The sequence below is a fragment of the Phocoena sinus genome, chromosome 21, assembly GCF_008692025.1.
Source record: "Phocoena sinus isolate mPhoSin1 chromosome 21, mPhoSin1.pri, whole genome shotgun sequence".
Lineage (NCBI taxonomy): Eukaryota > Metazoa > Chordata > Mammalia > Artiodactyla > Phocoenidae > Phocoena > Phocoena sinus.
In genome coordinates this window covers 12,677,006-12,691,801 of record NC_045783.1, presented here as the reverse complement: position 1 = coordinate 12,691,801, position 14,796 = coordinate 12,677,006, and the positions used below count along the sequence as shown (strand labels likewise).

Here is a 14,796-nt window from a genome sequence, read left to right as displayed (position 1 = left end):
GCTTAAAACAAGAGAAATTTATTCTCTCACGGCTCTGGAGGCCAAGAGTCAGAAGCAGGATTGTTTCCATCTGGAGGTTCTGGGGGACAATCCCTTCCATGCCTTTCCACTGGCTTCTAGCAGTCGCCAACAATCCCTGTACTGCCTTGGCTTGTAGACCCATCACTCAAATCTCTACCTCCATCCTCACATGGACGTCTCCCCTGTGTCTGTGTCTCTTTTCTTCTTCTCATAAGGGCATCAGTCACACTGGATTCAGGACCCACCCGACTCTAGTACGACCACGTATTAATTCCATCTACAAAGTCCCTATTTCCAAATAAGGTCATATCCAGGGTTACCAGGGGTTTTCGGGGGCACACGTTCAACCCACAACAGTGGGGAGATACAGACAGGGGAAGGGGGTTCAGATGCTGGACAGCCAAAAAAAATGACAAGTATCCACAGAACCTCAATTGCTGGGGCAGAGCCTTCATTTCACCTAATAACGAAATAAATGACTTCAAAGCAAAAGTTGGATGTGCCGAAAGCAATAAATTGGTCTGTGAGCTCTTAGGGGAACCAACTAGACAGGAACTTGCAGTAGGGGTGAGGTGAGGGTGTTAATTACAAAGCTAGAAGGGTCCTCCCTCTGAAACTGTGGCCATCAGAAGGAGACGGCCAGGCTTAAGCCCTGCTACCTCTAATGCCCACAGGCACCTGCCAGATATTTCTCTTTTATCTTCAAAAAGAGAAAACTTGGCCTGGAGGGGCCATCATGGATTTAAGTAGGAAGATAAATGGAGATTTTAACTGTGTATATGCGTTACCTAAGCCATAAATTTTCAACTAGATCGGTATATGACAGATGTTTGAAATATACGTTATTTACATAGCTGGTCTAGTCTTTTGTGCTGCTGCTTGCATAGCTCTGAATCCTTTTCAAACCAGAACTAGAGATACCAAAAGCACATCCCTTTTATCAACACTACAATAGCTTCTGAATAAATGCAAACACTAATCAAAAACATCCAAACATTAAAAAGCTCTTTACTTTTAGGAAAAGAGAGCAGATGATCTCCAAGCAATCCTAACCTTGAGTCTCCAGGTTTTCAGAAACCTAAGTAGGACTCAATGTTAATGGAATCCAACTGACCCTCCATCTGCTGGAAATAAAAATAAGCAAGTCACCTGTTCCCCTCTAAGAAGCGGAACATAAAGTACAAAAGCTAAACTATTCCCGTGTTCTCACTAACACTGCTGAGTGGTTGACCCCCAAACTATACCTGGAGCCTCTACCGGTCACGTGAGTGCCCACCTCTCTGCTTGGACAGCCAAACCATTACGTCCAACATGGAACTCATCTTCTGCTCCGTTTCCCCCAGCCTCCTGGTCACATATTGCATTCTTCCAACAAAAATCTCTGATTCGCCTTTGATTTTCTCTCCCCTCTTCAATCCAGTCACTTAAAGGAACAGCCAGGCCCTTGGTCCCCATAGATGCTCCCTTTGCCCTTCATGCTCATCCCTCCTTCCTTGGATACGGTTTTCACTATGAGGCATGAGTACCACTCAGGTATGTGAGGGCATTTCAGGTGGTACCTGGTTGAATCATTTTTTACTGAAATAGGAATATATGAACTGTAATGGGGGTTAGAAAAATAATTGTCAAATGAAACCCATAATTTCATATAAAATTAAAAATTTTTCTTTTACATCCATTTAAATATAAAAGTGGGTAGAGTTAAAGAAAAATATTAACTAAATAATAGCACAGATAGTATATGGACATGGTTTACAAATTCTTAAGGGTGGTGTGCTAATGCCTAGCAGTGTTGCAAAACACTGCTCTTGGGTGGTCCCTCATCACCTTATGCTTGATAACCTCTGTTCCCTCAACCGCCTCCCAGCTGGTCCCCTAGCCTCCCAACTCCCATCTCTTCCATCTATCCTGTAAGCCACAGCCAGACACCTCTTCCTAAGATGCTCCTTTCATTATTTCTCTCCCAAACTCACAAATCTGATTCCTACCCCAATAAACTCCACCTAGATTTCAAGAGCCCATCTGATCTAGCTACACATTATTTCTAGTTACATCCCAAATTTACAGTATGGCAAATTTCACACTGACGTTTTCCTTGCCAGCTGAATGTCTTGGTTCTTACTGCTTCTACAACCTTCCCCCAGTCCTCTGCCTTCTCTGCTCTTCAAATCCTACCCAGTCCTTCGAGAAGCAAGTAAGTCCTCCTTCCAGGCAACCTTTTTTTATTGACATCTCTCCTCTGAAGTCCTATTCCACTTACACCAACCCTATCGACCAACCCCGCTTAACTCTTTTTTTTTTTTAAACATCTTTATTGGAGTATAATTGCTTTACAATGGTGTGTTAGTTTCTGCTTTATAACAAAGTGAATCAGTTGTACATATACATATGTTCCCATATCTCTTCCCTCTTGCATCTCCCTCCCTCCCACCCTCCCTATCCCACCCCTCTAGGTGGTCACAAAGCACCGAGCTGATCTCCCTGTGCTACACGGCTGCTTCCCACTAGCTATCTACCTTACATTTGGTAGTGTATATATGTCCATGCCTCTCTCTCGCTTTGTCACAGCTTACCCTCTCCCCTCCCCATATCCTCAAGTCCATTCTCTAGTAGGTCTGTGTCTTTATTCCTGTCTTACGAAATTGAGCTATTTGTAATGAGGTGGATAGACCTAGAGTCTGTCATACAGAGTGAAGTAAGTCAGAAAGAGAAAGACAAATACCGTACGCTAGCACATATATGTGGAATTTAAGAAAAAAAAGAATGTCATGAAGAACCCACTTAACTCTTGATTATATTCCAGTATTTCCTGCTTTCTAATGGTCAACTCATTGAGAGCTGGTCCTACCAGCCACAATAGGAAGTCCTTGAAGAGTAGAACCTTCTGTTACAAAAGGATGACGCACATTAGGAGTTCAAGACATTTCTTCAACCAAGTTTTTAAGAGAAGCCATGTTTTATTCATTTATCCAATAAATATTTCCTGAGTCCCTGATATGTGTCAAGCTCTGTGGTTGTTGGCAAAATAGAGATGTGAATAAAACACATACTGTAACTGAGGAACTCACTGGCTAGTAAACCCGAGGTACAACACAATGTCACCATGCTGTTGTAACACAAGTACAAAACAACCATCATATGAGTGATCCGCTCTAGGAAGAGAAGGGGTATATGAGCTTGTTCTGGAAGGCTAAACAGGATGAGCCTTATATATTTTAGCTAAATATCAGACTTTTAAAGATGGCGAGCACACTCTCAGAGGTGTCACATAAATCACAAAAGGCAACAAGATATTGCAGAAGGCAAAGAGTTTCCAGAGCGTGGAGTGTAGGGTGGTGGGGGAGGGATGGAAGGAGGGGTGGGAAAAGCAGGGGAGGTCACGCCATGAAGAGCCTTGGTCTCAGACTTCACCCCATAGGCATGAGAAACGTTGAAAAGAGTTGGAAAGTAACATGACCAGTTTTGCTTTAGGAGGTATTAAAAACCTAAAAAACAAAACCCCTCTGGGGACCCGCAGAGCAAGAATTGGACATGGTCAGTTTGGAAGACACTGTAATAGAACAGAAGGATTTCAACAACAGAGATGAAAAGGGAGGGGGAGATTTTAGAAATATTTAGGTGGTAGAAATCAATGGGATTTTCTGGCCAACTGGTTGTGCATTCCAATGTCAAATAAAAACAGTCTGGGGATTAACTACTGAAGGAAAAGTTCACTATCTACTTAAAAAAAATTACCCATGCCATTTCTCTCCCATGTTACTGTGGTGAAGGTTAAGTTAGCATTGACTATAGTCTATAGTCTTACGAACGACAAGAACCTCTACTCTAAACCTGATAGACTAGGCATCACGCAGTTTCTATGACTGATGTACAAAACCTGTCCTAGTTGCAAAAGTCGGCATCTGAACCCACCGGCAAGGATCCAACCAGACTCTGCTCCTTGGTTATAGCTGCACTCGGCATAAGCCATCTTGTACCAAAGAACATACAGTTGTCTGAACTGCCCTAACTCTCTGGGGCTATAGAGAATTTAAGCCACAATTGCTCTGGAGGTGTAAAAATGCTAAGGTTTTTATACAATATACTCATATTCCTTTTTTCAAATAAAAACGTTCACAAGAGCGTAAAAGATGTTGAAATACCGAGAGGTGACCTTTTGTAAGCACATTCACGTTCTCCTGGGAAACAAAGAATAAAGTCATTCACCACCAAGTGTAATATTCCTCACTTCCAGAGGCCTGATGAAAGGAGTCAACACAGGTAGTTTCAAATGAAAGCACAGCTGGAGCAGCGAGGCTGGAAATGTATCTCTGCGAGGAGGTATAAGGAGGCAACAGGATGCTCTTTATGAAAACCTGCACGTGATCGGAACCTGCCAGGGCTTCATCCCTGTCCCCTCACCCCCATTAGTTTGGTCACCAGGACAAGCCCTAATGCAGCCACTTAACGTAACATCTGGGGATGACAGGAAATAAGACTCCATTGCAAAATGAGCGCTATTCCCACACACCCCACATACGGAAGCACATGACTCCAATAAGCAGAAAGGGCAAAGGTTATTTCTAACGATTTCTGTGTAAGTGCTGAGAAATCCTGGGCTTGCCCATTACAGAGGCGCTGCGGAGCCCAATTCTGTAATGGAAATGCGGGCCAGGAGGGCCCATTCCAGACGGGGAGAGGTCATGTTACCCGCCAGGGACACAGCTGGTTTGGGGCAGGCCCAGATTAGAACCTCAGGTGCCCATCCTCCACTCCCAGAAAACTCTCAAAATAACAGAACGTAAGGAACTGGGCCCCACAATCCACTGTGCCCCAGAATTAGTTTCTATAAAATGAAAACTAATAACTCATCAAGGTGGCGTCCTGGCCATTCCTCCCCGCTGATTTATATTAGTTAGATCGGCAGACAAAGCTGGTTTATAGATGTCAGTTTGCGGCTTGTGTTTTCTTTCTTTTCAAATCCTTTAAAATTGTCTGCCTTGTTGTTTCTTAAAATGACAAACATCCATCCAAAAGTACCATGACTTTGGGGGTGTCTCGTTCACAGGGGACGCCTTTTATGCACATGCTCTGTAGGACCTTTAGAGTGGAAAACAAATCACTTTGCAGTCCTGATCAATGAAATGTCCCCAAACTTGGTGGCATGCCATGTGAAATATAAAGAAGCGGCCATCCCCAGGGCTTGGGGAGAGGAAAGTGAAGTAGCATCATTTGTATAAAGAGGTCACAGTTCACAAGGTCCTGACAGAGAAGGTTCTAACACCTTCATTAACAAAGGTTTGGTGCCTTGAAAATCATTTCATGAAGGTAGGTGAGTATATTTTCATATATAAAGCCCTAAGGATTATACAGCTATGTGCCTCTTTATCGGGAGTTTTCTTTTCTCTTTAGTTAATTAATATCATAATTTCTAGTTTTAGAAACTGTGGGAGAATAATCCCACGTGCATTTGGCCTAACCCCTTTTCTTATTCAGCTCATGGATGCACATTTTATTATTCATCTTGATTTGAACAAAAGGCAAGATTTTCCCCCCTTCTGCTCAGAAACTACCTTTGGGAAATTAATATTCAAGATGAACAATGAACTCATCTCATGGCCTGTGAACTTGCTGGTTGCCAGGAGGCCTGTGAATTCTTAGGATTATTTTCGATTTGGTAGCATGAATCAGGGGCTTAAATAGTCATATAAGGCATGGTCTTCAAAATTTAAAGTTTCAGAATTCTCTAACTGTCCGTTTGTAGGATCTCCTTAGGTTTGATATGTGTCTACTCTAACCTCTTGAGCTTAAGTGTAGTTTATCCCAAAGGTACGTGAAAAAGCCAAGGCTAAATGTCAAGCCTGTTGCTATAAATCACATTTCAAACTGGTAGTTACTTATTAGTGAAAAAAGACTGTTTGAAAAGGTTCTGTCTCATTAGAAAGCGATTATGGAATGCCTATAATTTTGGCTTAAGTAAAGAGAGTTAAACTTGAAATACCTACTGTGAGATAGTAGGCCAGATCAAAAGGACAGCTATTCAAATTTCCAAGGACCTCTCCTTTCCTAAAGTTAAAAAAAAAAAACAGTGATTTTCACCATATTTTTAAGGAATATTTGTTGGAGGGGATTTCTCTTTCACCATATTTTTAAGGAATATTTGTTGGAGGGGATTTCTAAAAACAGTCTCCACTGAAGTTATTTCAAGTCATTTAGTATTTCTCTGAAGAAGCTTATCTTGTCCTTTGAACCCAACAAAAAAACCTCTTTTTACTGAGAATAAGTATGCTAAATACTAGTAGCTATTATGGCAAAATGACTGGACAAACAGAAAGAAGAAGTATGAAAAGCTTCATGTGTTTCTAAGCTGCTTCATTTTCTATTTCATTTCATGTGACAAAGGCTCTGTTTGTATCCAGAGTCACTAACTTGATGTAAGTGGACTTTCTTACATTTGTTAAGGGGAAGACAACTTCTCCCAAATGATGTCAAAGTGTCTCAGTATACCATCTATTACTATCAACACCGGTATTTGGAAAGGAACCATATTTGAAAAGGAAATTGACAAGCTACTCTCAATCTCCCCCAAAAAGATGTGTATGAGAAAGATTCCACCTACTCTCCCAGTGTTCATTGTATGTGTTTGTCTTAATATTTACTTTATCCTTCCATGAGCCCCAACCCTTTTTATTATACATATTGGCTAATAATTATACATATTGTCCATCCTTGGACAAAACCATATTATACCCAACCCTGCAGCCCCATGAGAATCTAGCAAGGCACTTTGCTTGAGGTGGGGGGAGACTCCATAAAATGCTGAATGAATAACACGGCTCTTCTTCCCCCACCTTCTGGTTTTCTTTTCTCAGTAGTAACCTAACATGAAACCTGCACAGACAACCACCAACCTGAAAGAACTGATCCTTCAGTATCCCCATAGGACCAGCTTACTATTTACAAGTCAAGAAATAAGAGAATCAAAGAAAATGAAAAGCTTCTTCCTCAAGCCCTCAAAAACGCCTTGAAAAACTGGCAATAGCAGAGAAGTTCTTTAGCAAAGAATAAAAATGTGATCTTAATGATGCTATGACAAGATAGGCGAAAACAGGCTCCATGGGAACGTGCCTGAAATCATTACAGGGTCTTGCAGGTTTGTTGAAGACATTATGGCCACCTGCCCTCCTACAGCCTCACTCTTGGTATCAGTACTGATTCCTGAAGAGGGGCAAAAAAGAGGCGAAACTCTTCAGTGTGGAATGAAGACATTCAAACCCCAAGGATATGAAACCTGAGATTATCTGAACACTCAGTGTAGACATGGGTTTATGGACATACGTGTTTTGAGGTTACACTTGGATTTAGGTGTATTTCAAAATTTACTACCACCAGCCTGAAGAATAAAGCAACCACAGCAGTGACTGACTTCAATTACTGAAGTATAAACTGTAGTTGTCACTTCCTTTACAAATCTGGCATTTCATGACAGGGAAAATCAAGGGAGCCTTATTGCCAAGACAGTACATCCTTATGTCACCAGATTTTGCAGTAAAAAAGACGGTTATTTTATTTAGGTTTTATACTCACGGAAATGCACTCACAAGACATTTTTAAAGCATGAGATACCAGCCCCAGTTTTGTTTTTTTTTTTAAACTTGCTGCTTTAGGAGAAAGATAGTAGAGCTAGACTTTGAGTACCAACTGCAAGCTTAAAGCAATCTTCCCAGGATTTAGAGTGATTTGGTATAGATGTGTTTTCAAATATAACCTCGGTTTTCCCAGGACATTTTGTTTAGAAGAAAATGAATTCATTCAGAATGAAAAACAAACAAACCAAAATTGGTGTCTTCCACGTCATTACATACAAGTGGTCGACAGTAAGTAAGGAGAAAACAACGAGAAGAGTTTCAGGATTTTCCTCCTTCAGCGTTTCAAGTATTTTATCCCTGGGTTTCCAAGTCACACAGCAAAGCCATCCGCTGTATTTCCAAAGGCAACTAACCGGCGCCGACAGAAATGCTTCTATGCGTTTTAAGATGAAATCCTTCATTCCCGTTCACCGTTTTGTTTGTCCTTCCTGTCTGACATGCAAATACATGACACAGCCTCCATTCTTTCCTTATAACCTGATTCAAAACAACATATGTTAAATCCACACAAAATCATGTGAGCATTCAATCCGCATACACACCATTACCCCACCGAATGCATTCAGTGGGCTGCAACACAGTTCCCTGCGTGTAAGCAGACCAGCCTGAGACCTCTTCCCTGACTCAAACCATCCAGAACTGTGCATGGAACCTGTTCCCTTTTGAAAAAGAAAGGCTGTTTAAATACCCACTATGATAATAACTGGCCACAATGCGGGAGCGAGCAAAACCGATACTGCGGGCAACGGCGGGCGCAGGCTCTTCCACAAGCTCAAGGAGGCTGGGCGCCCGAGCTGGCGGTCATTTATCTGTGCAGCCAAAACGCCCGGCACGTCCCCCTCCCAGATTTCACCTAACTAATAGCTCTCCAACCCCATATTGAGAGGGCCTGCTGTGGATCTTGCGGAGGTACAAAATGGTGGATGAGAGCTATTTTTTTTTCCTGCTTTCCCCATAACTTATCGCATCCATCACCGCCCGTCCTCCCGGGGAAGCACCCCGGCCGCGGCGCTCGGAGCACGCCCCGTGGCCCCGGCCTGGGGGCAGGGACGCGGTTACCAACCTGATGTCATGTAGCCCCGCGAAGCCTGGGGCGCGAAGGCCGCGGGGAAGCGCTTGTGCAGGCGGTAGTCCTTCTCGCTGCGGGACCTCATGCGGTCCGAGGCCCGGTCTGAGAAATCCGAGCTAGGCCAGGCTCGCCGCAAGGTTGTGCTCCGGGTCTTCTTCATGGTGGGGAGGGCGACCCGCTGCCCCGATCCTCGGGGCCTCAGCGCCGGGGCGCAGCACGCGGCTTCATCCGTCTACGGCGGGCACGACCCGGGCGGACTCTGCGCGCATTTTCCCAGCCCCTCCTCGTCGGCGTCTACACCGCCAGCGGCGGGTCCGGCCCTCCCCACGCCCCCACACCCCCCCAAGGCGAAGGCTCCGATTTTACACACGTCCCACAATGCATTACACTTCATTTGCAATCCACCCGGCTTATAGCTTCCAGATTCCTGGGGGGAAAGGCACGTTAGGAGGCTCCCCGGCCAGGAGGAGGCGGGGAGGGGGCGGGCGGGGTGAGGGCGCCGAGACTTGCAGCGTGAAAGCAATGGGAGCGCAGACAATGGCCCGATTCAGCGCAGGAGTGCTTAGCCAACTGTGAGCCACGGCACAAAAGACCCAAACAAATGAGGAAGCCCAGGCCTCCGGTGGTGACCCGGGATCGGGCGCCCGGGAAGCCGGAGGGGCGGCGGCAGACCCTCTCCGCACCGGGCGGCTCAGAGCGAGGCGTGGGGATGACAGTGTCCAAGTCGTGTCCCCCTGGGGCTATCAGCCGCGCGGCCCGCAGTCCCGGGCGCGGGCTGGCTCTGCCTCCCCTGCAGTCCTCGGGAGGCAGTCTTCATTACAGAGGCTCGGATGGGGGGCGCGTGTGCACAGGATCCGAGCAGGCTCTGCAGTCAGCAGTTGCGGCGGCGGGCCCCTGCCGAATCCAGGAAGAGTCCTCGCGACTGCAGCGCCTCGTCGATCTTCCTCCTTCCAAGGCTCAGGGTGGTGTGCGTGCGTGTCTGCGTGTGCGTGTGTGCGCGCGCGCGCCGACACGCATGTGCCCCCCTACACAGGCATGCTCCTACTTACTGGCCGCGGCGGCGACGGGAGCCATGGCTGCCAAGGATGCGGAGCCTGCCGATCGCCACCCGCACGGCGGCACCGCTGCTCGGTCGCGAGCGCGCAGAACAGCTATTGAAGGACCGGAAGCCAGGAAGCCGCTCAGCCTCATGCTAATCACCGAGCTGCCTTAAGTTAGAGCACGGATCCTGTCAGGCTTCTTATTTTCATGTAAAACACCCTGCGGCGGCTCTGGGACTTGGCTGGTGCCCCAGCCAGGAGTCAGCGCTCGGATATTTACATCTTTTTAGGATGGCGCCTCCCGCTTGCAGAAAGGGAGAGAAACCGCTCGGTGGGAACAGGGCAGTCTGCGGTGCCCTGCCTTGCCCACCTGCGCCAATCCCGGAGGCAGCTAGATCCGGGGGAGGGGTTGCCACCCGGAGCTCCGCCGACAGCCGCAAACGCCCGGGCACCTGGTCCACGCCGCCTGGAGGACGCAGCGAGGGCGTCTCCGGCTCTTCCTCGCTGTCCCTCGAGCCCCCGGTGTCAGTCACTGCCAGCCCGCTAACCTGCATTCAGGTCCACAGCCCCACTACCCGGCTCGGCTCTGCACCGCTGTTTCTGGTCCAACAACCAATCGCTAAAGGACAACAATGCGCGCTGCGCGGGAGGGGAGGAGGGGGCGATGCGCCGCCCCGGCCGAGGCGCCGGGCCCGGGATGCCGGGCCGGGACGCGGAGGTCACTGCAAGTTAAAGGTGCGCGTCCACATTGCGGAGAACCCCGACCGCGCTGCGCTGCGGCCGTTTTGTCAGCTTGGCTTCTCGTTTGGGTTCCCAATAACGCTTAGGTGTTGTAAACAACAAAAATAAACCCGATTCTTCTTACGTCTTTGCGCTTTTTTCCATTTGTGACGATGCAACGTTCAAAATCATGTTTTATGCTGTTCTACATATTCGCAGGTGCCAAGGTACAGAGACAGGGATATGAAATCTTTATGAACCTATGATCTTTTCAGGTTGATACTGTAAACCCCCCCCCCCCAAAAAAACCCGCACTGGGTTCTAAATGGTTAAGATTCAGGAGTTTTAGCACAATTTGGTGCTTTTCCAAGGCTTTAATTCTTTGCGGGGGGGGCAGGTTCTCGAAGAACGACACAGAGAGGGGCGAGGTTTCGGCAACAAACATTATAGAACCTAGAACTTCCATTCAATATCTAAGGGCTGCCCTCTGTAACCTGGGGCCAGTGTAACTGATCTATCTCCCGGGAACCCGGGGGTAAACAAACAAAAATCTCTAAGCAACTTGTATTTACACTAATCAAAATTTATTACTTATTAATACAAAATTTATTACCGTAAACCAGTTAGCTAATATTCAATGATATTTTTTAAAAGTTAGAAACGGACAGTCTCCCAAAAGGCACATTTTGCTAAATTGTCTTCTTTACTGTAAGAGGACTGCTAAGAACAGAAAGCCTCCAGCTTTTGAAGCTAAAGAAGACTAAATGTGTAAAGAACCATAAAGGTAATAAAAAATAATTGTATTAATGAATGCATGAGATATTGACATTTAGATATCTCAATCCAATTCAACAACTACCCTACATCCCATGAGCCAAAAGTGGTTATATGAATGATTATAATGGTTACGACTGAAGGCTAATGGTGATTGCTGTGACAACTGTGATACTTATTCATTTAGCAAATGATTTTTGACTGTCTAGTATATGCTGTGATGGATGCTGGGCAAACAGAACAACACACACGGCCCCACGTAACTTATGGTCTAGGTAGTAAGCAAATAAATGCACGGATTGTGTTAAGGTCTACAAAGAAGAATCACCTCCATGAAAAAATGACAGTTAATCTGAGACCTACAGTATGTGGAGTCATCCAAGCAAAGAGTAAGGAGAGTGATGTTTCAGAAACTGGGAACAGTGCATGCAAAGGCCGTGAGGTGGGAAAGAAACTTGGCTTCTGTTGGAAGAAGTGAAAGAAGGCCAGTGTGGCTGGAATTGGAGCATAAGAGGAAGGCGTGTGATGAGATCACGGATGAAGCCAAGAGCTAGATCACGAAAGGACTTGCAGGCCATGTTAAGGGTTTTGTATTCTATTGTATTATGTGAGCCACTGAAGGGTTTTAAGCAAGGAAGCAATGATAGTTTCAGAATTTCTATATAAAAGGGGCTTAGAAGAGGGATTCTGTTTAGGGGAGGGGTCATCCAGGACTTTTCCGGACTGTAAATTTGAATCGCACTTGACTTAAAACTGAGAAAATATTCATTGTTCATCTGAAGGAATGGGGGTGGGTTGATGGATATTCTGGGAGCAGAGCTACAGCTCCACTCAGCTACCTCTGAATGCTGGCCTTTGCAGAGCAGCGATATCACCCAGTGTCCATACGCAACAGAATGCTCTTGGAGCCAAAGTCAAATAGCCAGACACAGAAGAATCAGGCGGTAAACAGGCTGGGTTAGCTTAATCGAATCAGGTAGTAAAGCAGGAGAGGTAGAGACAGTTAAGTAATTTATCCATCCAAATTAAGTGGCAACATCAAAAGAAGTTATGAAGGTAAGACTTGAATCTAGCAAACAACATACTGTGAAACCAACGCTATGTAAAGAAAGTGGAATCCCGTTATTACAGCCACTGTTAAAATCAGACTCAGTGTGTCCATCTGTCCTATGAAAAGATTCACTCTGGTCATACTCAACCCCTAGGTCCCTAGTCCTAGTTTCAAATCGCTCAACCTACTTGAGACAATCAAGTATCTGGGTCTTGAACTGTCCATCAAGTAAGCTCAGTTGTATAATCCCAGTTTCCTAGTAGGAAAGTTTAGAATTAAATAGCGAAATGATACAGCAAATCACTTTCACAGTACTCGTAATTTTTAAATCAGGCTTAATAATTTGTACATTTGGTATTTACACATCAGATAGAGACACTAATTAGACCCACATGTGCTTTGTGATTCTAATTCAGATGTATACAGTTGGCCCTTGAACAACCAGGTTAATTCAAGTATAATTTATAGCAGCCATTCCATCCACGGTTCCTCAGATTCAATCAACCACGGATGGGCCATGTGGTATTTACTATTGAAAAATACCCATGTGTAAGTGGAAATGGGTAGTTCAAACCTGTGTCATTCAAGGGTCAACTGTAATTGATTTTAGACTTGTAATTTTAAGTTGAAAGGTAGAAGAATTTTGACTTTGACTCACTCCTCATTTAAAACCTTGGTTTATTAGATTTACAAGAGTTGAATGAGTTGAATAGTTACAACTATGTAAGCTCCATGAAGGCAAGGGATGTTTTCTGTTTTATTCATTGCAGTCCACTGTTCTGCTTTGTTCATAGCTGTGTCCAGTGGCTCACAGTAACTGGCCCAGATGTGATGACTAATGAAGTCTGATTAAGTACTCTGAAGAATCTGGTTTGAAATTTTCCATAACTGTGTTTCTAAATGGGGCTAATTATTGAGTAAAAGGACTTTAGTCTTCAATGTGAGTTGATCAAATGTTTTTCAAAGGCCCCTGAGAGTTACAGTTTTAATTTTATTATTTTTAAAATACCAAATTTACAAACTGAATGCATTGAACCTAAAAACTGAAGGAAATTTGATTTTCCCATTTGTATCTCTAATCAAGGAAAATTTGATATTTTGAACTTGTATCTCTGGTATACTGAACATTCATTAAAGACCTAAATATAAGTGATCTTTGCTGTGCACAGAAAGCCCCACTTTGGTATGGTAAGAGAGCTAAGTCCACAGAAAGGAAATAGGTGTTTATGTGTTTACGTACGTCTGTGATATATGCATCAAACTTTGTGATTAAAATATTTGTTAAATAAAAATCAAAATTCTGAGTCTGATAGTCATTTATCTTGCTGCTGCGTCCTGAAACATAATTTGAAAAAGATATTAACAGTTTCATTTGACAAATGTGCTTTTAGTAAAAAAAAATACATATACACACCTTAAAATTGTGTGGCTGCGTGGCCCAGGTTAAGAAGCTGAATGGAATCTGGAAATGAATGTGTCCCAAAAGGACGAGGGCTTTTTCAGAGGCTTTCGAGCTGGAAGATTGGGAGTATTTCTTATGTGACGCATATATACACTCATATATTTGCATGTATGTACATATGCACATTCATATGACCTGGGCCTCCAAAAGTAGCTAATAAGGTAGCTGACCATGTGTTTGGTAGATAAATCTTTGTCCTCCTTTGCCCAGGCTCCAAACTGCTAGCTATAATTTTATCAGAAAGCTTGAGCATTTATTGTCTTAGAAGATGCTCTCTTCTTATGTGGACCACCAGCGTGGTTGCCAGGGCAGTGGTCACGCTGCTGGCATGAAGGTCTGCAGCTCCCAATAAATAATGTGCTCTGGGGAACCCCTGTCCTGAGATACATTAACAAATGTGACTTGGAAAGAGGGTTCCATTATAAATTCAGAAGATGTGCTAAAGTTACAACAGGCCTGCTGGACTTCTCAGAGCCTTTCATGTGTAAACGCACCTTGTAAATCCACCAAGAAAACAACAACAACAACAACAACTGCTCTTCAAGCTCTAATCATAGGACCACCTGTCGCTGGAACACATTTAGGCAAACAGATCTAGACAGGTGGTGGGAGGTGATAAATCCATGGCGTAAAACATGTTTCGGAGAAGTCGTAAGTTTGATGAGACAGTGTATATATTGGTCTTTGCACCCCTATCAAAATCTAAGCTGAATTTCCCTTAGTCTCTCCACCAGGTACATTGTCACCTATAACCCACTGCCGACAGGGCTATAATGAATAATGGTGGTCAATGAATTCTACTCCCAAAGAAAGCAATTATTTGGGGATGGAGGAACTCACCAAGGAGAAGTAACTCAAGAGGGTCCTTGAGTGTTTGGGAGAATGGAGAGGCTGGAGTAGGCTGGCAGGATGATGACATCCGTCTCCAGGCCAGACTAAGCGAAGTCAGAGTAACAGAGGGCAGGTCGGTGTGGTGACGCCAAGGAGAGCAGGCATTCACGTCTTTGCTGGGGGCCTGGGAAAAGTTCATC

At 44.7% G+C, this 14,796-nt stretch overlaps 1 protein-coding gene across 3 annotated transcripts in view; it reads right to left on the bottom strand.

The window, feature by feature from the left end:
- The window catches only part of STOX2 (storkhead box 2), a 207,424-nt gene that overhangs the window by 95,262 nt on the left and 97,366 nt on the right, over nt 1-14,796 (bottom strand). The window contains exon 1 of one of the 3 annotated variants that reach the window (XM_032618484.1): nt 14,606-14,710. The exons of the other annotated variants lie outside the window; for them this stretch is intronic. Coding sequence (XP_032474375.1) covers nt 14,606-14,684 — 79 coding nt within the window. The 5' untranslated portion in view covers nt 14,685-14,710. Of the gene's footprint in view, nt 1-14,605; nt 14,711-14,796 lie in introns of those variants that run through there. 3 annotated transcript variants of the gene reach the window in all.